The 22,814-nt window shown below is 39.7% G+C and overlaps 1 protein-coding gene across 2 annotated transcripts in view; it reads right to left on the reverse strand.

Moving 5' to 3' along the window:
• Positions 1 to 1,214: 1,214 nt before the first annotated feature.
• The window catches only part of MAEL (maelstrom spermatogenic transposon silencer), a 31,637-nt gene continuing 10,037 nt past the window's right edge, over positions 1,215 to 22,814 (reverse strand). Inside the window, exons 6-12 of one of the 2 annotated variants that reach the window (XM_041003251.1) lie at positions 14,495 to 14,619; positions 13,328 to 13,382; positions 13,063 to 13,204; positions 4,676 to 4,738; positions 4,003 to 4,135; positions 2,496 to 2,571; positions 1,215 to 1,665 (exon numbers count right to left, since the gene is read on the reverse strand). In XM_041003251.1, coding sequence (XP_040859185.1) covers positions 1,478 to 1,665; positions 2,496 to 2,571; positions 4,003 to 4,135; positions 4,676 to 4,738; positions 13,063 to 13,204; positions 13,328 to 13,382; positions 14,495 to 14,619 — 782 coding nt within the window. In that variant the 3' untranslated portion in view covers positions 1,215 to 1,477. The remainder of the gene's footprint in view (positions 1,666 to 2,495; positions 2,572 to 4,002; positions 4,136 to 4,675; positions 4,739 to 13,062; positions 13,205 to 13,327; positions 13,383 to 14,494; positions 14,620 to 22,814) is intronic. The other variant, XM_041003252.1, reaches the window with a different exon arrangement.

Below are 22,814 nucleotides of genomic sequence, written 5' to 3' on the forward strand. Positions count from 1 at the left end.
TCTTAGTATTTTTACTCAGCATTTAACAGGTCCTCAACATGTTCACTGAGCCAACCAACCCAACCACTGATTTTTGAGTAGGATGAGAATGGAATCCATCCTTTTTCTCAGGAAATCTTCTCTGAGGAGGTATTTTTGAAAGTATGAGGTCCCTTCTCCTTAAAAGGCAACTTTTTAACGTTTACTCAACACTTTCCTCATTCACAAAAGTACGAGCACCCCACGTTTTCACCTGAGGAAAGGAGGTGTCTTACGAGCCCAGCAGCACTCTGCGCTGCATGATCTCACACCTTTCACTGCTTTGGAATATAGTTTTTTGAAGACGGAGTTAGAGGTGGCAGGAGTTAATGTCAACCAGGATTATTAGTGAATATCCCAACTACTCATCTAGCCTGCTCGAAGGGTAATCAGTAGTTTAATACTAATGTAATTTGAGACAGGGTTTGAATTATATTACTATGCTTTAGGTATTTTTACTATCTCTAAAAAGAAAGATCATTCTCCTAATAAATCCTTGGGACCTACTGAATTTTTCATTTTGTTTCCTGTCCTCCACTCTCATCTTTTTTTGGACCTGTAGGTCGGTCAGACATACAACCATAGTATTTCTAAAATTTTAAATATAATGTGACAACAGAGGATCGAATTCAGATAAACAGGGTAAGACTTAAGCACCTGAAGTCATGGGTATGAATTACAATTTTAGGCCTTTCTTTTCCCTTGGCCAACCCAATGATCAGTATGCTAATATTCGAGAAAGATAAAATAGTTTTCAAGTTTGGAAATGAGATTAAGAAAAACCTATTAGAAAATATATAAGCCTAATGTCTGTGAGTTGTTCTTTATTTAGTAATCTAAATATTTAAAAATTGATGAAAGGAAATGGAGAACAATGTTTTAGGAACACAGTATTTGCAAAAGAGACTTGGTTGAAAACAATTGTGCCTCCTCCAATCTGTGGCTTTATGATTTGAATTTCTTTTTGTCTGTCCTTCAGAGAAGTAATAAGGATTCCATAAGACATCACATATAGGACTTTTTAAAGTAATAAAATTCTTCCTTAAAGGCTAATTTTCTTAGCTGTTTGCAATAAAAACAGTGTACAGAACTTCAGTGTAAGATTCCAATGTTGTAATGGGAGCAAACAGATGAATAATGTTTGAGATATTTAACACCTGTATTTTAGGTGAGAAAACTACTAATTTGTAACTTTGTAACTTTCTCAAAAGCACAATTCTGACAATACCAGCTTTGTATGGGACTTTAATGGCACACCTAACACACAGTCAGAAAAAAAAGCCCTCAAGAAAAGAAAGCAGAAATGCCAAGATCTTCTCCAACCACAATTACTTTTAATCTATGAAACAGTGTTTCCTTTACAAATTACGTGTTTTTACATTAGTGCCATTTATCATTGATGTGATGTTAGAAGGGGAAGTTGGGCCTGTTTTTCGAGAAATTGAAAAATGTACCATCATTAAGATAAGGAAGAGAAAGATTTGCATCCATCTTTTTGGGACATGTAAGGTGAGAGTGAAGTCTCACAGTTGGAGAATTTGTGGATATTGCTGGAGGAACTGGAAATGCTCTCTAGCAAGCGGGTGATCCCTCTTCCCCGAACACTGTTGTTTTGGCCAGCAATTCTCACCCCGGATGGGTAATCACCTAAGATAGAGGAAACATAATACAAGTTGAGAAATTTAGATCTTACTGTGAAGAGACACTTCAATTAACTGACTCTCCTGCAGTAGGCCTTTCACTAAGCCATAATTAGATGAGTCATGAATAGGAGAGAGATAAAGTTAAAAGCTAAACAAAATGTTCTTTCACTTTTTGGCTAAAAACTTCAGTTATTTTTGGTGATTTTTATCTTGCTTGGGGGGGCGGGGGAAGGAAGAAGGAGAGAGAGAGATCTCCTAACCTCTGCTTGATTCATTTCTGAAACGCTTGCAATAGTCAAGGCTGAAGTCAGGACCTGGAACCCAAGCCAGGACTCCCTATGGGTGGACAAGGACTCAAGTACTTGAGACATCCTACAACCTACTAGGACCAGCAGCAGCAGCAGCCTGGATTGGAAGAGGAGTGTGCACTCCGATACAGTACGTGGTATACTACCAGCAATTTCAGCCACTATGCCAAACAGAACAGAAAACTAACTGAAGTTCTTCAGGCACCACTGGAACTTGGTGCCACTAGCTCCAAAAACTTTACATTACCCAACAGACATCATCACATCAAACTATAAAACTATAGCTGCTACCATAAAAATTGATTTTCAGTTAAGTGTCCTGAACCAAAGTCTGAGGAGTTATTTGGTACATGATATAAAAATGTACATATTCCAACTGCTTATGGTGTAAATGCCAACTAAAGCCCAATTCTACCAGCTTCTATGTACTATACCTAACTTACAAGCGTGTAAGTACCGTGGATCTTAAGCTCCTAACCTTCTTAAAGTGCATTCTTAAAATATTAATGAAGTTTAAGATACTTACCAGTGGGTGTGCGAGATCTTTGATCCTGATTAGAAGAGTTGAAATGAGAGAATCCTGGACTCTCAACCCTTAGCTTCTGCAAATAACAAAGAAATACCAAGAATAAATGTTTATTATTAATTTCTGGGTGTTTACTTATTAAATTGTCTATTTTTCAATGAAAACATCAAAACATGGTATACTTTGGAGAGGAATTAGAAATTACAGGGTTTGTCTTTAATAAGAGTAACAATAACATAAAAAATAGCTTTGCATGATGAATGATTCAAAACAACGGGAAATCCTGAGGATTTCTGAGAGAAAATTGGAGCACTTGCTGGAGAAAATGACTGATGCCATATCCTTCAGTGGCAAGAGGAGAGATCTAATGTATGGATTGGTTTCAGACAGGAACACAGAGAATTCACTCATTCAGCCAACAGTAAAAGCAAGAGATATGAAGACATGGACAGAGGGAGGGGTGGAATATGTGAAAAACAACTTCTCAGAGATGCAGTATGCAAGAGTATCAGGAAAGGCAAAGGAAGAAGTCATGGAAGTGTATGGGAAGAAGGCAAGAACTATCCAGGAGAGGGAGTGATAAATTAGGGAAACGAGTAACAGTCCAGCAAGCAATGAGACTCTCTTCAGCTAGTGCTGATGAACACGTTCTAAGACCAGTCAGCATGGTAGTTTTCAGCCTTATTTAGTTGCACAAGTATAGGGTAGCTTAACAGATTTAATTGGGGTTAGGATGTGTCAACCAAGCATGACAAACCAAAGAGGGTCAACGATGTTGACCATGAATGCAGTGTACTAGAAGTGACAATCCTAGGTACCAAAGTTGGGAAGGAAGGTTGTGATGGGCGAGGATGGAGGAGGTAAAGGAAAAGACCAGAAGCCACAAGTTTCACATGTGTAAATGGTGCTCTTGGATGGAAAATGCCAAGAATCTGCAGTGGAATATAAAACAGAGGAGACAAACACTGAGGCCTTAGGGAAAAAAATGGTGGCAACCAGAAAGGAGACTGTTTGAAACTGAGATAATTGAGGGGGACCATGGTGACTTAAGATATGATCATGGGAGTGGAAGCTTGTGACAGACAACAGAGCAAGGAAGCTAAGGAGTCAAGATGTCAGGTGGCAGAGAGGATCACCTAGGGAGAGCAGAAATAAAGAATTCTGACGAGGAAACTATTTGTTCTCCTAAGAATGAGAAAGAACAACTTCGGTGGCTACCACCTCCACAGCAGGGTTGTCAGCTACTATAGTGTGGATGGTCTGAGGGTCAAAGCCCAAGAATCTTAGAGAAGGTACAGGTATGTAGGAATCCAGGATGTCAACAAAGGACAAGTATTTCAGATGAAGGTCCACAACAACTCGGGAGAAAAAGATGTTACTGTTTGGAAGGACTACTGGAGAAGGAGCATCCTTAGAAGAGGGAGATGAACTTTAGTTAGAACTGAGAGCTTTCGTAAAAAAGGCTGTAACATAGCTAAGACTTTGCTGGTAACTTAAAGTTCCTTACCTGAAAACGTCCTGCATCCAATACCACCATTTTGGGAGTCACAGTATTGCTGGTCTCATAATCTTGCAGTGGTACATGAGCACCTGTGAGCTGAATTCCAAAGAGAGTGGCCAGAGAATTACTGATGCAGTACCTTTAAATGGAAATAAGAAAAAGTTTACCAAAAGAACCTCACATAATTCATCTAATCAGAGTGATACCATTAGAGTTTGGGGAAAAAGTTTAGAGATTCAGAATAAAATCAGAATGGATAGCAATACATAAGTTACTATTACTAAGCAATGTTTCGATAATGTTTTGATACAATTTAAGATTCATCATGAAGGGAGTAGGCATGAAGGTAAAAATGACCAGAATTCTCAGACGCGTGACAGGGAATCAGCACAAATGCAACCACATCAGGAAGCTGAACAGGCCTCAGCAGCACGGTCAGCTGTGGGGTGAAGGAGCCAACAGCGCACCAGGAGGTCTGGGGCTCCAGGAGCTCTCACTATCAGAACACGTCTACGCTTCCTCAGCACCCTCCCGGAGAAGGGCTGTCCTTACTCACAGCAGAGCAGAACTGTGGAAACACACACAACCAGAGATCCACCCTTCTTGCTAAGTGGCAGGCAAAATGGCCCAGAATTCAAGGCATAAAATAGCACCATGAAGCTCTTTTTCCCCAACTTACGCAACCTTCTTGCAAACAGCTAATGCACAGAAGAGAATATCGTTTTCTTCATGCCACTTGCACCTGTACCAAAACACGAGAAAACAAAAAACTTTAATAACCAACTGAAGTAGCACTGGTTAGCAGTTTTCCTATGCCAGATTTCTATGTTAGCTAGTTGAAATCACTTAAGAAAAACTGGTATTACTACTTAAAGATTAATGATTCTACTTAACAAAAAATTTTCTTAGATATTTAAAAAAAACACTTTCATGTTATTTATTTTGATGCAAACTGATACTACACAAACTACACTGTTACATTTTATGTTGAAATAAACACTGTTCTAAATGCACAGTAGTGACTAGCGCTAATGTGCATGTGACTCAGCAAGTGCCCACCACTTGCTAGACATTGTTCTAGGTGCTAGGGACACAGTACTGAGTGAGGCCGACAGGAATTCTTAGCCACACAAAATATACTTTCTAGTGATGAGAGGAAAATGCCAAAAATAACAGTTGAGCATACTACATAGTAAACAACATCTAAACAGAAAAAAGATAGATGTTGGGGAGGGTCAACACTTTAAATTGGCCACAAAAGGCATCACTGAGAAAGTGACATTGGAGAGGAAATGGCTAAAGTTAAGCTGCATGACCCAATATAAGACTTCATACACTGAAACATACTTTCATGATCAGAAGCACTTTGTAAACCTGCACCCATAATTCTACCATACTGACTCAGAACAGCAGTACGACACAAAGCTTGCTTAAATGTAACTAGAATCATTTAAAATTCAAATAAGCAAAACAATTAAGTGTAAAAGTCAGCTATGTGCACCAAATAGAAGTTATTTAACTGAATGGAACACTATCTAAAAATAGGATTCGATATTTCCCAGTTCTTCCAAAGAATGATTCAATAAATGTGATTCATAAAACTAAAGTGATGCCCAAGTTAAAACTAAATGTTACATTCCTAGACAACCACACAGAATCAAGTCATGTTTAGTTTCTAGTTATGTTCCTTGTCCAAGATTAAATCCCAAGAGCACCTGCCTCAAAAACATTTTTTACTGGAGATTAATTTGAAAAGCTGGTAATACATAAAGAGGAAAATAAACAAGCATGTTGGCATTAAAGCACAGCTGCTTAAGCTGCCACACGTCTAGAGGCTTGTTCGAGTCCTGGCTACTCCACCTGAGAGCCAGTTCTGTCTTGATGTGCCTGGTAAAGAAGCACATGGGAAAGCCAGCCATGTGGGAGACTGGAACCTGTTCTTGGCTCCTAACTCTAGACCACTGAGGAAATGTGGGCAGTGAACCAGCACATGGAAGATCAATCCCTCAGATAAGTAAATCTTAGAAACAAAACAGAAACAAAGCAAACAAAACTAAAGCGAAAAGTCCTATAAAAAACACCCAGTTCTAGGAAAATGCCTCCAAATGTAGTTATAATATTGAAAATGATGGCTTTTACTCATATCTGATCCTCTTGCTCCCATTCTTCCAATTCTTGAAAGTTTGAGTGCATTTTCTAATAGAGTTTTTCAATTAATGTCAAAAGTCAGGCCCTTCTCTGTCTTCTTTGTTAAGCTATTAATACTTGCTTTGTAGCCTCAAATCCAGCTCCAACTCGAATGTACACAAAATGTGTCTTTTAAATGGTAATGCTCTCCAATGTCCTAACTCTAGGTCCCAAGTGCAGATGACGCCTCAAGTTCCCAACACGGCTCCACTCAGCTATGTGTAACTACAAAGGCCTGTTACATTCCCTGTTCCCTTTTATCTCAGTCTCAATAATGAGCCACCATCACCCTACAGCTCCCGTCAAGCTGTTTCACTAGTTTGCTTAAACAGTCTGTCTGCATGCTTTCATCCCTGACTCGCTCCTCAGGTCTTTTTCTACTAAAAATGACCTTTCATGCCGCATCTCTGTTCATAGAAATTCTATCTCTAGTACCAGAAGGACCAAATAAAAGTTATTCCAAAAAATATCTCATAGTTCTTAAAACTTATATGAAAGCATTCTCCTTCATCTGCTCCACCATCACCTTTTGAAACCTTTATAAAAAGTACCAGAAATGACAAGCATGACTGCAGTGGCCCCACATTTTGCTACATCTCTTGGGAGACTCAGGGCAAGGATGATGGTCATATTCCTCTCCCTCGTTTCCTCAAGAACTCTGTCTAGTACCTTTTGTAGAAGAACTACTCAAATTTCTGATAAATATGAAAAGCTGATTAAGTGGGACTAGAACCGTCTATTCTGAAGTGGTGTCAAATTGTACAATGGCATCCAATGATCTACTATTGCTGGGCCTTCTGGTTCCAGATGGTGAATTAAGTCCAAGCATAAATCTGCTTTCTCTTGATCATATCAAATGGTAGCCAAAGAACACAAACGGTAGACATCTGCAATAAGCAGCAAACAGGAAGAAATCTCCATGAAGAGTTAAGAAACCTGCACTGCACCTTTACAGGGTGTAAAGCTGAGGCCTGCTGGCATCCCATGTGGGCATCACCTGGAGTCCTGGATGCTCTACATTCGATCCAGCTCCCTGTCAGTGTGCCCAAGAAAGCAGCAAAGGTGGTCCAAGCACCTGGCTGCTGCACCCACGTGGGAGATCCAGATGAAGCTCTGGGCTTCAGTCGGCTTAGCTCTGACTGTTGCAGCCATTTGGGAAAGGACCAAATAGATGGAAATTTTCCCTCTTGCTTGCTTGCTCACTCTGCCTCTCCAACTCTCCCTTTCAAACAAGAAAGTAAATAAATCTTTAAAAGAAAAAAAAAAAGGAAAAACAAGGAATGGCAACTGATGGTGCAGGAGAGAAGTCACAGCCTTTGATGCTTACAAGAGATGCGCCAGCAGCAGGGGCTCTGTGACTTGGACATGGTCCCGGGCAGACAGCACAGATGTGAGGCTGGACTTCTGCACAAGGAACAGGCAACGCTCCTGAGCCCAGGGAACAAGTCAACGGTTCCAGGAGGGTGAGAGGGCAAGAACGGCTGCCATCCTAAAGGCAATGTGGGATTCTGCCTCCAACTTAATATTCAACTCCTTTGTCTGTTTTACAGACAGACGGTTAATCCCCACTGAACAATACAGAACGCTTAGTAGACTTTGTGACCCTTACCTTTTCAATTCCCAATTAACACACATAAAGGCATAATAAAACATAATGGAATACAATGCAAATGAACAGACAAAACAAATTGAGGCATTCTGTCTACATGACATGTGGTCAGATATTCCTTTACCTTAACTGGAAAATATAAGAGAATGCAGAAGTTACAGATTTAATGAAATCTTCAACTTTTTTTTCAAATTTTCAAATTTGGGTTTTAATATAGTATAATACTATCATGTCTGTCAGAGTTGAAGAGACTTCATTTCACACTCAAAATACCTAAAGACAACACTGACATCCAGGGAAGAGCTGCAATAGGAGAAAGATGACAGTAGGAAGGCTGCTCCCAGGAATGACATAATCCAGGGACCAAAGGCAGGCTCCTCCCCAACAAGCAGCTTCAGGAGATCTGTGCAACTGTGGCCTGAAGAACCCGTTTCTCGCCTCATTTCTCTTCCATTCTCATCACCACTGATGATGGCTGCAGGAGCAGGCTGATGTACTGAGACCTCTGAGTTGGAAAGTGTCTCAGAGTCTACCGGTGTTCCTTCCTCTCTCTGCCTTTTTAATCTCATCTACACACTGTAAGGTCCATCAAATGCAGAGGACTTGTCCCTTCTTCTTGCATTTTCAATGGCCAGCACGCAGTGCAAGGAATAGCATACTGCCATCTTCAAACCTCTCCACGAAGCTCCAGGCCTGGGTTGGACTTGCTCTTTTCTCTCCACTCCGTCCAGCTGTTTTCTGTTATCATTCCTTTTCACTTTGTCTCTCTGTGTTTACTCCATCAGCAAGATCCACCCATTAGTATCTGCCTCTACTGTTATCACTGTAGTGCAGGTCACTGTTTCCTGGATTAGAGGAATCCCCAAATACTCAAGGATCTATAATTCCTTTCTTGCCTTTAATTCTTACACTGAAAACCAAACTCACTTATTTCAAAAAACCTTATTTGTTCCTTATTTGGTAAACTTCCCTCCAATGGTTAACAAAGTCTTATGTTTCAGCCCTCCCCACTTTTTTAAGACTTCTATTATTCATTTGAAAGATAAGAGTTGGAATGAGCGACAGACAGCACTTCCATCTCCTGGTTCACTTTTCCAATGGCTGGAGCTGGGCCACACTGAAGACAGGATCTCCCATGTGTGTGCAGCAGTCCAGATAACTGGGCCATATTCTACTGCCTTCCAGGGTTCATTCGCAGACAGCTGTATCAGAAGTGCAGGTGGGACTCGAACCAGAGCCCACATGGGATGCCAGCATTGAGGTGGACATTTAACATGCTACACCATATGCCAGCACCACTCTATTTCTTCACCCTCATCCTCTTGCTCACAACTCCCCAGTCACACCAATGGTCTAACACTTCCCAGCAAATCCCAAGTCCCGATCTCAAGCCTTTCAGTTTGCCCATTTTTTTTCCTGGCTACATCCTTCTCCTCTTTCAGTTCTCAGCATTTTTGTCACAGTCCTAGAACTGGTCTTGTATCATTCTGTAACGTGGTCCACCTTTCTGGAACACTCTTTTCTATGACAATATACTGTCCATTTCTTTGATGGCTCTGTGTCACAAGCTAAAGTTACCATTTTCTTTGTATATCCTTTTTCCTATTTAACTGTTAGTTTCATGAAGACAGAGACAAGGTTACTTTTTGCTCAACACTGTGCCTTCACTACAGTACCCAGCACAAAAGAGATGATCCATACATGTTGCTAATTAAGTAAAGGCTGTGATATTTAAGTCAGCAGGTAATTAACAGCAAATTTATTCCAGGACAATTATGACAAGAAGCATCTGGAGACGGATCTATGTAAAAGCTATAGAATAGTCTCCAAAGTAACATGACGATTATTAATAGCCTGCTCAATTAAGACTACAAAAATCACTTTATGAAACTGCATTCAATTTCATAAATACAAAACATTCCTAGCTTTAGTGACAAAACCAAGCCAAAACCTTACTACAATAAAGTCTTCTGGTAGGGGTTAAAGAGTCTCATTTATACTTGCACTGTCAAGACTCTAATCAGGTTCCATGCTCCTCAGCAACTCAAAATTCCCTTGTACCATATGGTAAGCTAGAATTTTAGATTGTTAAGACAGTTGTAGATAGATTAATTCTGTCCAAACAGTTGCTACTAGGGCAAGTATGGTACAGTGAGTTAAACTGCAGCTTGGGGTAATTGCACTCTACTTGAGAATGTCTGGGAATAAGTTCCAGCTCCACTTTTTTTTTTAAAGATTTATCTATTTATTTAAATGGCAGAGTCAGAGATGGAGACAGGAGAGATTGATGCCCTATGCACTGGTTCACTCCCCAGATGACCACCACAGCCAGTACTGGACCAGGCCAAAGCCAGGAGCTTCATCTGGGTCTCTGACATGGGTGGGTATCAGGGTGCCAAACACTTGCAGCCATCTTCCCTGCCCTCCAACAGGCCATCAAAGGGTAGGCTGGGTGGGAGGTGGAATAAACAAGGAACAAATCAGTGCCCACATGGGATGCTTAGCACTGCAAGGGACAGTTCCATCTACCATGGCACAATGCTGGTCCTGGTCCCATCACCATTTCTAACCCAATTTTCTGCTCCTGTGCCTGAGAAGCAGTAGTTCTTTAGTTCCTGCAACCCATGTGGGAGACCTGGATTTGTGGCTCCTGGCTTTAGCCTCATCCAACCAACTGCTGCGGCTGCTTGGAGAGTCAACCAGTGGACAGAAGCTGAATCTCCATCTTTCCCTCTCTAAGGCAAGTGATTTTAAAATAACTAAATAAATTCTTTCTAAAAACATTCGATTACACAACAGTTTCAGCTCTAATAAGATCTGATGGCATACATTATCTGAATAAAGATTTAAAAATGTAATCTTATGGGGATCTCTCAAATGCTATACCCTGAAAGTAACACTCAGACGATTTCAACCACAAAAACTGATTATATATTAATTTAATAAAACCAAAAATAAAAATCCTGAACACCAGTCACTACTATGAAGTAGAAATATTATCAACATTCCTTGATCATAATGCAAAAAAACACTCAAATTCACTAAGAAAAAAACCAGAAAGGCTTTTTAACCTAGATTGTAAAAGCTTTATTTTCAATTCCTTCTTGAGAGTAAAATAACAAGTTCTGGGGGCTGTGAGACATTATTTAATTAGTGAAAAAACATAAATATTGTCTTAGAGTTAGACTGTGTTACTGTAAGTGTTGTTAATGGCAGTACAGTGACTTAGGAAACACACTGCCATGTTCTGGCATACAGAGGCATGAGGAGAGCTACTACATGAAGTCTTGTTTACAAAAAGTACGTTTGAGCAGCCTGTATCACAAGCACTAAGATATTGTGATGTAACCAATGAACCAATCAATGAGACAGACTGCTTATGATCTACATCAAAGAACTGAAAGGCCTGATATGCTTTTAATACCCTGTGTTATTCCATAATGGGTCAGGAGAGCAGAGAAATCTTCCACCTTCTTAGAGTGTGTGAGGAAGATGTTAAGTATAACCTATCAAGATTGTAACAGGTAACTTACACAGACAGCAGACTCAAATCTGCATTAGACATCAGCAAAATCTATAAAGGTTTACATTGGGTTCCAAGAGTGATCCTGACAGCCTCTTAATAGGAGGTCATATGCACAGAGTGGTGGGGTGGTGGGGCTGGAGTGGAGCAGAACAGGAGGAGGCTTGTATCCCAACCCTGGAGACTCCCGGATCCTCACCAAGGACTATATCCCAACTGCCAAGGAGACCACAGGGAACTGGAGTGCCCTCATAGGCCGAGAACTCTGAGGTCATCCATTTCCTATCAGATCTCCCACACGGGATGCAAGAAGCCCAGATCCTTCCTCACAGGGTCTAACGTCATTGGAACAACAGAGAGGATCCCAGAGCGGTCCTCAGAAACAGAAGAACAGTAAACTTCCTTCGGGACTTGGGAAAGGAGCTTTCTATGGTCCTAACTTAGTTCCAACTTTGGCTCCCCACCTTCTCTTGCAATGATCATCAGGGTCGCTCTGGAGCCCCCCCAAAATTAGACCAGATAGAGATCAAGGAAAGCCTAAAACAGACAGGAAGCAGTCAGCCTGGATTTCTATATACCTTACTAGGCAGGACACAAAAAATTAGTTACTCCTCACTAAGGTATTGAAGATTTCTCTGCACACTCCTCCTAAAACTGTTCTGCTCTTCAATTGTTAACATATGGCTTGTTTGAGGTATAAGCCTGTTTGGACTATCCTGAAATTCATGTAGTTCAGTAGAAATCACGTTTGAATACTATAAGCTGCTAAATATAAAAATGAAAATAGACACGAGGCAGCTGATTAATACGCTATAACTATTTTAAGGTGTATAACAGCCGGTTATGTATATACTAACATTGAGATGTTAATGAAGTAGTTACAGGATGTGGTTAAGAACTTGCATTTTCTAACATATTGGTCACTCAATAACCATGTAAATTAACTTCATGATGTTGTAAATTGTTGCTCAAGTTGTGTTCCATTGGAGGCGATAATATTCTGCCAACTCTACTTTCAGACCAGGGATGGTTTCCCAATGAAACTGTTGAATTTATCTGGACAATAAGATGCTAGAGTCTCTGCTTGGTCCATGCCCGCAAAGAAGGAATCATGACTGGTTATGATCTGTACTACTGTAACAATATGGAGGAATTCAAAATGGAGGAGGGTTTGGGGAAGGGTTGGGGGAATCTCAGAGCCTATGAAACTGTGTCATAAAATGAAATAAAAAGTATGTTTGAGGATACTTTAAAAAGTTTGTGAAAAATGCAATTACAGGATAAATTCAGTATGTGGGAAAGAATTTTGAGGCTTATGTAGTTTTTCATATGTATTTCCAATGAACATTCTGAAGTACTCCTGTGTATGTTTATAATTACGGAATATGAGAACAGTGTACTTTGTACTATTCTTGCAATTTTTCTTTAACCCTTAAATTATTTTAAAAAAACTTTAATTCACTGACATATCCCTTTATACATAAGAGTTCTATATAATAAAAAGTCTGAAACATTCTTTTAACAGTACGGAAGTAGCAACTGATAAGAAAGAACACTCAGTTTATCTGGCAGTTTTTAATAGCACAGAAAATGGCTATATCTGGAAATCAGTGTAATTAATGAGGAAATACAATACTTTCAAGGTTTCACAAGAAAGTACCACATAAAAAGGCAAACACAACCAATCCTACTATGTCTTCTCAGTTCCGAAGTGAAAATTACCTCATTACAAAATCACTACCCTTACCTTGTGTTGCTAGAATAATCCCACATGGCCACATCTAGGAGGCTTCGAACCCAGGTTTTGGAGGGCTCCTTGAGGAATTTCTTCTGGTAGATCCCCACTACGAGGTCCTCTACAGTGAGAAGTTCCAGATTCTGCCTTATTTCTTCCATTATTAAATAGAAAAAAACATGTACAGTTAATTTGGCTACCAAAAACATGTCTATCAAAATGAAAACACATACAAGTATTGCAAGGTTCCTCTGAGATGACCCAGAGCTTCACTCACCTGATGTCTTTGCCATATGCTTCAAACACCAGTTGACCCTGGCTCTGTCATCAGACTGCAGAAGGGAAAAAAAATTACTTGCATTTTTTTCCTTGTCTTATTTTTAATTAATGCTATCCTAAGTGGGGAGGGATGATTGGAGCAAAACACTGATATGTATGATAACCAAATAAGAATTATTTTTTAAAAAGGACATTAGAAAAAACTACTGTTATTAATTACCTTTACTTAGCAATCTTAACATTTTCAAGAAAAGAAAGCAAATCTTAATGTAGAAAAAGGAAATCAATATTCAGAAATAATCCGGTATTATACTCAGTTATTGGTCCATAGGAAGATTAAAATTCAATTCTTTAACTCCTGGTCTTGAATAATTTAGGCAAAATAGATACAGTACCTAAATAACATTAGAAATGGGAGCAATGGATTGCTATAGAGTCTGCATAAAAGCTAAACTGGCTTGGAAGGATAAATGCATAGATTTAATCATCCACATGTCAGGGTAAAAACAAAAGCACTGTGGATATCTCAAAGGGAAATTAAAAAATCATGGGATCAGGGATGGTGCTATGGCATACTAGGTGACACCTCTGCCTGTGGTGTCAGCATCTCTATGAGCACTGGTTCGACACCCAGCTGCTCCATTTATGACCCAGCTCCCTGTTAACGTGCCTTGCAAAACAGCAAGTCCTTGGGCCTCTGTAACCATGTGGAGATCTGGAAGAAACTCCAGATTCCGGACTTTGCACTGGCCCAAGTCCGACTACAGACGCCATTTGTGCACTGAACCAGCAGACAGAGCCTTTTGTGACTCCTCCTTGCTCTGTAAGTCTGCCTTTCAAATAAAATATTTTTAAAAAATCACGGAATCTACCTAAGGAAAAATACATCCCGCTCTTGCAGTCTTTAAAATCCCTCTGGAATCAGAGGATTATAAAAGGCATTATACCTGGATGGGAAATGGAGCTACCGGGATTAGAAATCCTGCTCATATGGGATCCCAATGAATGCAAGGTGAGGACTTTAGCCACTAGGCTACCACGTCAGGCCCAGAATGAACATATTTTAATACACATAGCTAATACAGAGGCAAAATTTTTTCTTCCCATATTTTTCATGTATCTTTTATCTAAATGGATATTTCAAAAGGACTTAACTAGAAATTACCTTGCAGTAAATGGGTGGCCAGTTCCCTGAGTTTGGGTGAATAAACCTATAGAGACTTTTTAAAACAGTTGCTTGGTCACACCCAAATTCAAAGTTTGAAATAGGAATCTTATGACTAGAATCACCTGAAGAAAATAGAAAGAAAAAGTTCAAACTTTAGCAAGACAAATATGCAAGTTATGCAAGCAGTACAAGAAGAAAGAATTGGTTAACTCATTTAAATATTTGTGCCAAGTTGATTACATTGGTATTTCGTGTATTTTGACTTGTAATCTTGCAATCACTCTATGAAATAGACAATATATACATAATAGAGAGGCAACTGAGCATGACAACAGAGATGAGCAGTACTTAAGAGCTGGTGAACAGTGATATTACAACCCAAACCCAGGTTCAGTGACCAAGCCTGCAGTGTTTTCACTATTTCTACACAGCCTTTGATGAATGTCTATCAATAAGGTTAGAGAACTTATTAGTAATAATGACTGCTTTTTAAAGGTAGTTTCTCAATATATTATCTTGGGCCAGCACTGTAGTGCAGTGAGCCACGACACCAAGAGCAATGCTGGTATCCCACATTAGAGCACCAGTTTGAGCCCCGGCTGCTTCATTTCCAATTCAGCTCACGGATAATGTGCCAGTGCCCCCTATGTGGGAGTCCTGGATGAACCTCCGGGCTCCTGGCTTCCGTCTAGGTGAGCCCTGATCATTGCCACTAATTTGGGGAATCTGAATTTGATAACTCTAAATATCTCATACAATTGAAATAGTATTTTTCCCTTTGTAACTGGCTTATTGACTACAAGGTTCATCTGTGTGGCAGCATATTGCCAGAAGTTCTCAGCTTTCTAAGGCTGTAAAACTTTATTCTCTTTTTACATTCATCTTTCAGTACCTTAGATATTGCAAGTAATGTTATGAATACGTGTGTACCAATCCCAATTTGAGTCCCTGAGTATGTACCTGTATGTAGGAATTGCAGGAACATAAGGTAATTATGTTTAATTCTTTTCCTTTTGAGAAACTGCCATATTAGTTTCCACGGAGGCTCTGCACCATTTCATGTCCCCATTAAATAATGCACAAATGTCTCAATTTCTCTACATTCTTGGCAACAGTTGTTGTTTTCTTAGTTTTTAATTACAGCCATCCTAACGGGTATGATGTCATTTCTTGATGGGGTCTTGATCTGCATTTCCCTCATTCTCAGGGGGCTGATGAGAACCCTTTCTGGTGCTTGTTGGCCATTTGTATGTAGACCATGTTTGGAGAAATGTCTACTCAAGTCCCTTGACTACTGCTTAGTTGGTTTTTATGGTTGATTAGCAGAATTCATATATATTCTGCATATTAATCCCTTATCAAATGTAAATTGATTTTCTCCTGATCTTTGGATAATCTGCTCACTTTCTTGACAGTGTCCTTTGATGCACAGTTCAATTTTGATATAGTTCAATTTTTCTATTTTGTCTTGATTTTACTTTTGGTATCATATGCAAGAAATCCATTACCATGAAGTTTACCCTATTCACCGCTAAAAGCTTTATCTTCTTAGTGCTTGAATGTAGGTCATTCATTCACTTTTCAATTATTGTTTGTATAACAGATAAGGTAATGGTCCCACTTAATCCTTTTGTATGTGGAAATCCAGTTGGTCCATGAAACCAAATACAATTTTCAGTATGAGAACGTAAAAATAAATAAATAAAAATAAAAGTAGTTTTTCAGTTCCAGGAAAAGTCAAAACAAAACAACGGACCAGGTAATTTTCAGATCAATCCTCTAACAAAAAATAAAAGAGTGTAAGTATATTACAAACACACACACAGAGTAATCGTCGAAAGACGCAAAAGAATACAGAAATTCAGAGCAGTGAGACTGACTGAGAGGTCATCTGCCAACTGCAGGAGGGGATTGGGAAGGCCGAGTCGTGTGCATTTCACAGCTGGAAGCCAGGACTTCTAGGCTCCCCAGATGTCTAAAAGAAGCAAATATAAAACTATCTGGAGGAAGAATCTATCATTGTAAACCTCAAATTACTTTGAAATAATGTTTTTTCCCAAATATTACATATAAATAATCAGATACACAAGAAAAAAGAATGAAGATAAAATATGCTGAAAGATACTTATGGGCACTCTAGATAATGAACTGCCTATAATGTTTCAAGTAAGTATGCTTATGATTTAATAGATCAAATCACATATTTCAGAATATTGGGAAAGATTTTTTAAAAAGCAGAAATAATTCAACTCATTATAACAGCCTGGGGAAAAGATGAACATATCTAACACCTGTACTTCAGAGATGATAACAGTTGAGGAAGTACTGGCCTAAAATTTTGAAAAGGAGAAATAGAGCAGAATCAGACATCTGGGTTTTATTCTCACCAGAGGACATTACCAATTTTACAGGACTAAGAAGCTAAGAAACTGGAAAGTCTTTCAACAGAACTAAAGGTAGGAAAAATTTAAAATAGTCTTCCCTTATTACTTATGTAATCAATACTGATAATTAAAAACATATTTCATTATGTTCCGGTTTCTACATTTATGCTCTGATGTCAACTGCGAGTTTTACGGATGATCCTTTGGTTAACCTGTCCACATTCCCTGTTTTCAGACTAGAAACATATCAACTAGAAAGGTATCGACTAGAAACATAATAACTGAGCCTTATAATAAAATTTAAAATTACCTCAATGCTTAAAACTAAAGATGCTCAGTTGCTACAACCTTCCATCAGATGCAATCACGAACCTTACAGGAATAGCAAGCTTTTATGTATGCTGTTTAGCATTCAAAAATGATTACAGAGAGGAGATCCAAAATGGCTAAACAGTGGGAAACATATTGACCTCAGCTGCAATATGACATGGGGGAAAAGGTGAGGAGGGATCACATTTCTAAGGGGACTGGAACAAATTTTCAATGGAGACATGGCGGAACAGTCCAGAGACTCTGTAGGAGTGAGGAAAGAGGACATACAACGTTGCTGCAGCTGGAGTCAAAATCTTCCCAGGTCACGGTGGGAAGAAGCTGCCAATGTCCAGCCACTGAGACAGAACTCCAGGCACCCACTGACCAACTCCAGCCTGGTGACCCGACGGGGGTCTGAGTCATTGCCTGCCTGAGAAAGCAAGCCACATCACCTTCTTCCTTTCTTCCAACCCTGCAGAGCACCCATCAGCCACCACAAGCATTCTGCTAGAAGCCACATGAGGGCAAGTTGCAAGTTGTTTTTGCAGCCTGCCGCTGTGGGATTTTAGGCCTAAGACCTGACGCCCCACTCACTCTTCATGGTCCAGGAGATTTCCCACTCAGTTTCCTGGAGGTAGCCCAACCACTCATTACAAAGCTAGATCCATCATGAAGAAGTTCTTTTTGTATTTGCAAGTTCATAGTGCTATGAACCCCAGAAGTCCCAACAGCAACCTTGAACGCCTTGTGAGAACTGGGAGTAGTTCATCTTGCAGAACCAGTGCCTTGAGAACCAGTGCTGTTCTTGTTGACATCACAATGTTTAGAGTAACTTGTATTTGTTAGTGTAGTGTACTGTGTTGCTCTGCTTCAGAGTGGCTACAATGATTCCCCAAACCTGGGGCCCATCCTAGGAGATGTGGATAATGCCCCCACTTTACCCTGTAACACTGGCACTAATTTCCTCACAACCACTGGAATCTAGGGAAGAACCTGCTAGCATTTCACCCTTCTGGACTCACCCCCCATCGGCGCAAAATCTATATTCTTTGCAGTCACCCTGTAGGAATGCAGCAGCATCCAGCTCACATCCCCCAGCCATGGGACTACAGCTATTGGTTTTATAAGCCCCAGTATCAGTTGTACCTCCTGGCAGGATTTGAATAAAAATCCTAGAGCTACAGGTATTGGTACAAGTCCCAGAACCATTCTGCCTTACCATTAGGACAAGAGTACAGCCAGCTTTGAGTTCCCTGACAGCACAAAGCTTCGGCTATCACAGACCCCAGGGTAACTAACACTGAACTCTCTAGAACTGAAGATACATAACCTAGGAAACACAATCACCTCAAAATCACATTTCTATGCATTCAAACTGCATATCAGACCACTGATATTGACTTTAGCGAAAGACTTTACATCTAGGATCATCTCAAATCCAAGCTAAAGCAACAAGCTAAGTGATACCCTGATTTTATTTAAAACATGAACTTTTGTTACAAGACCTACTTCATAAAGAAAAGTGAATTATGAGGCCAGATGTGTAGCTCTCAACACAGGGACAAGAGGAAACAAAGTCAGGAAGCAGGACATCCCCAAATGGACATGGCAGTTCTCCAGAATTAGATCCTGATCTGAAGCAAATGTATGAAATGCCAGAGCAGAATTCAAAACAGTGAGCAGACTCAATGTGACACAAGAGAATACAGATAAAGAAATGAGAAAATGAGTAAGTGACACGAATTAAAAATTTACTATGGATACAGATTATTAAAAAGAAACAAATTGTGGAGATGAAATCTTTAATCAATGAAATAAAAATATGGCAAAGCTTTACCAGTATGACACAACAAGTGGGAAAAATAATTTCAGACATGGAGTGTAAGATTTTTGAAATAACCCCCTCAGATAAAAAATAATGAAGAGAGTCTTGGTGAAATATGGGATATCATTAAATGACCACACATTCCTATTTTAGGGATTCCTGAAGGAGAGAGAGAGGAAAGGCACTGAGAACCTGCCAAATGAATCGGTGAAAATCCAGGTCTTAAGAGACAGGGTCATCCAGGCAGGGGAAGCCCAGAGCACCCAAAGAGACTTAACCAAAGATTTTTCTAAGGCTCATTACAGTCAAACTATGTAAAAAAAAAAAGTTAACTATAAAGAAAAAATTCTAGAGACAGAAGGAGGAGTATCAAAATTTCACAGCAGAAGCCCTGAAGGACAGAAGAAAATAGAATGATACATCGCAGGTCTTAAAAAAAAAATTCCAACCAAGAATATTACATCCAGGGAAGTTATCTTTTAGAAGTGAGGAGAAATAAATAAGATGTTTTAAATATAACCAGATCATTTTTGCAACAAAATGGGCCCAGCTGGAAACCATTATGCTTAGTGAAATAGCTAGTCCCCAAAGACAAACATCTTGTGTTTTCTCTGATAATACACAGAAAATAAACACATCTATAAACTCTACAAAGGAGATTAATAGGCTGGGAAATAATAGATGTCTACAACATCTTTATTCTCAATTAAGAGGATTCTCGTTATTATTTTAAATTATACTTTTACGTTACGTTATTTTACTTTATTTTCCCCCTTTTCCTGCATTTGTCATGTCATGGTGAATGATGATTCCATTGTAATAACATATGGGTAAGAGGAGTTGGGTATTGGGGAGGAGAAGGAAAGAAGAAAAGGAATGATGCCCTAAGGATGTAATTCTGTATTAAGGGGAAGATACAACTAGATCCTTACATATACAAGATGTATAACTTATGTTATATATATTCATTCTGAAGGAATTCACACATTAAATATGAAAAGAGCAAATTCACTCACAGAGCAGGTACAATCAGAAACCAGTCAACAAGATGACAGGTGTTAGTTCTTATCAATCAATGCTAACCCTGAATGTAACTGGATTAAATTCCCCAGTGGAAAGATTTAGGCTGTCTAGATAGAAAAAAATCGATTACATGCTGCTTCCAAGAAACTCACTTCACAAATAGAGACTGAAATTAAAGCACTGGATAAATTTATATCAGGTAAATGAAGACAAAACCAACAAGGAATATAGCTAACCTCGTATCAGACAAAACAGACTTTAAATTAAAAAAAAAAAAACTATAAAAAGAAACAGAGGGAAACACTATTTTGATTGAGCTCATTAGTCTAGAGGGCATGTCAATATATATGTGTACCCAATACAAGACCATTCAGGTTACCCAGCAAATATCAAACAAAAAGGGAAAGAAAGACTTCCATATGATAGTGACTTGAGCAGACTACTCATCACTGCACAGCTCATCCAGACAATTAAAACGTTAGCACAGTGGACATTTTCTAGGAGAGATCCTATATTAGGACACAAAGTCACAATAAAATTACAGTCTGAAATCATGTCATGTGTCTTCTCAGACCCTAAATGAATAAAATTAAAATACAAAAGTAAGAACAGAACATTCACAAGCACATGGAATTAAACAGCATGATACCAAAAGACCAACAGGTCATTGAAGAATCAAAAAGAAAATTAAATTCTTAAAATAAACAGAAATGAAAATACAACACACAGGGCCCGGCGCGATGGCGCAAGTGGTTAAGGTCCTCGCCTTGCACGCCCGGGATCCCATATGGGCGTCGGTTCTAATCCCAGCAGCTCCACTTCCCTTCCAGCTCCCTGCCTGTGGCCCAGGAAAGCAGTGGAGGACGGCCCAAGGCTTTGGGACCCTGCACCCGCGTGGGAGACCAGGAAGAGGCTCCTGGCTTCGGACTGGCATAGTATCGGCCGTTGCGCTCACTTGAGGAGTGAATCATCGGACAGAAGATCTTCCTCTCTGTCTCTCCTCTCTGTATATCCGCCTTTCCAATGAAAATAAAATAAATCTTTACAAAAAAAATACAACACACCAAACCTATGTTGGGACCAGTGCTGTGATGCTGCGTGTTAGGCCACAGCCCGCAGCAGAGGAATCCCAAATGGGAACTGCTTTGAGTACCTGCAGCTCCCCACTAACACATAGGCGAAGGCAGCAGAAAATAGCCCAAGTCCTTGAGTCTTTGTACCATATGGGAGACCCAGAAGTTCCCTGCTGCAGCATGGCCTAGCCTAGATTGTTGCAGTCATTCGGAGACTGAACCAGTGGATAAAAGATCTATGTCTCCTTCTTACTTTTTCAGATAAGTAAACACATCTTAAAAAGAAACAAGTAAGAAACCAACCAAAAAACCCTGTGGCATAGGAGGATTAAAAGCTTCAAAACAGGGCCTGGCACGGTAGCCTAGCAGCTGAGGTCCTCACCTTGCATACACCAGGCTCCCATATGGGCACTGGTTCTAATCCCAGTGGCCCCACTTCCCACTCAATACTGTTCTTGTGGTGTGGGAAAAGCAGTTAAGGACAGCACAAGGCCTTGGGATCCTTCACCTGCGCTGGAGACCCAGAAGAGGCTCCTGGCTTCGGACTGGTTCAGGCTCAGACATTGTGACTGCTTGGGGAGTGAATCAGCAGACAGAGAATTTTGCTCTGTCTCTCCTCTCTCTGTATATCCGACTTTCCAAAATAAATAAAAGCCTCAAGTCAGCAAGGAAGGAAGGAATAAGGACCAGAGCAGAAATAGATAAAATTAAAACTTCAAAAATACCTGTTTCTTGAGAAGGTAAACAAAATACACCTTTAGCCAGATTAAGGAAAAAAAAAATAGATGGAAAAGGAGACACTACAACTGATACCACTGAAACACAAAGTATCATAAGAAATTACTATGAAAAACTACATGCTAATAAAGTGGAAAGTCTCGAGGAAAACTGATAAATTTCTGGATACATAAAACCTGCTAAAATTAAATACAGAAAACTGAAACAGACCCATACCAAACAATGTGACTGAAGTAGTAATGGAGTTTTCCTTGGGATCAGTGTTGTAGTGCAGCAAGCACAGCTGTTAACAGTGATGCCAACAGCCCATATGGGTGCCGGCTCATCTACTTCTGGCTGCTCTACTTCTCACCCAGCTCCCTGCAGACTGCCTGGGAACAGCAGTGGAAGACAGCCCAAGCACCCCTACCACCCATGGAGGAGACCTGAATGAAGCTTCTAGCACCCAGCTTAGGCCTGACCCAACCCTGGCCATTACGGCCTTCTAGAGAGTAAGCAACTGGATGGAATATCATTCTTTACAACTCTAATTTTCAAATAAACAAAAATTTTAAAGTCTTCCATCAAGGAAGACCACAGAATTCTGTGAAAGATTTTAAAAGGAAATGCTTCGGCACATTTTAAACTGTTAACTAATGTTGAATGCAATGAAACTCAGCCAAACTTTGAGGTCAGCATCAATGATACCAACATTGAAAAAGACACAATGTGAAAATTACAGATCTAGATGCTTGACGAACTCAGACACAAAACTTCAACAAAATACTAGCAAACCAAATCCAAAACACTGGATTTACCTTAGGTGGTTCAACATTAGCAAATCAAGAAATGTCATAAAGAACATCAACAGAATGAAGAACAAAAACTATGATATTCTCAATATGTGAGAAAGCATTTGGCAAGATTTAATAACACTTCATAATACAAAAAAAAACTTCCCACATATTAGGTATAGAAGGAAC

The sequence above is a fragment of the Ochotona curzoniae genome, unplaced genomic scaffold (genome assembly GCF_017591425.1).
Source record: "Ochotona curzoniae isolate NIBS_2020 unplaced genomic scaffold, NIBS_Ocur_1.0 scaffold_2683, whole genome shotgun sequence".
Lineage (NCBI taxonomy): Eukaryota > Metazoa > Chordata > Mammalia > Lagomorpha > Ochotonidae > Ochotona > Ochotona curzoniae.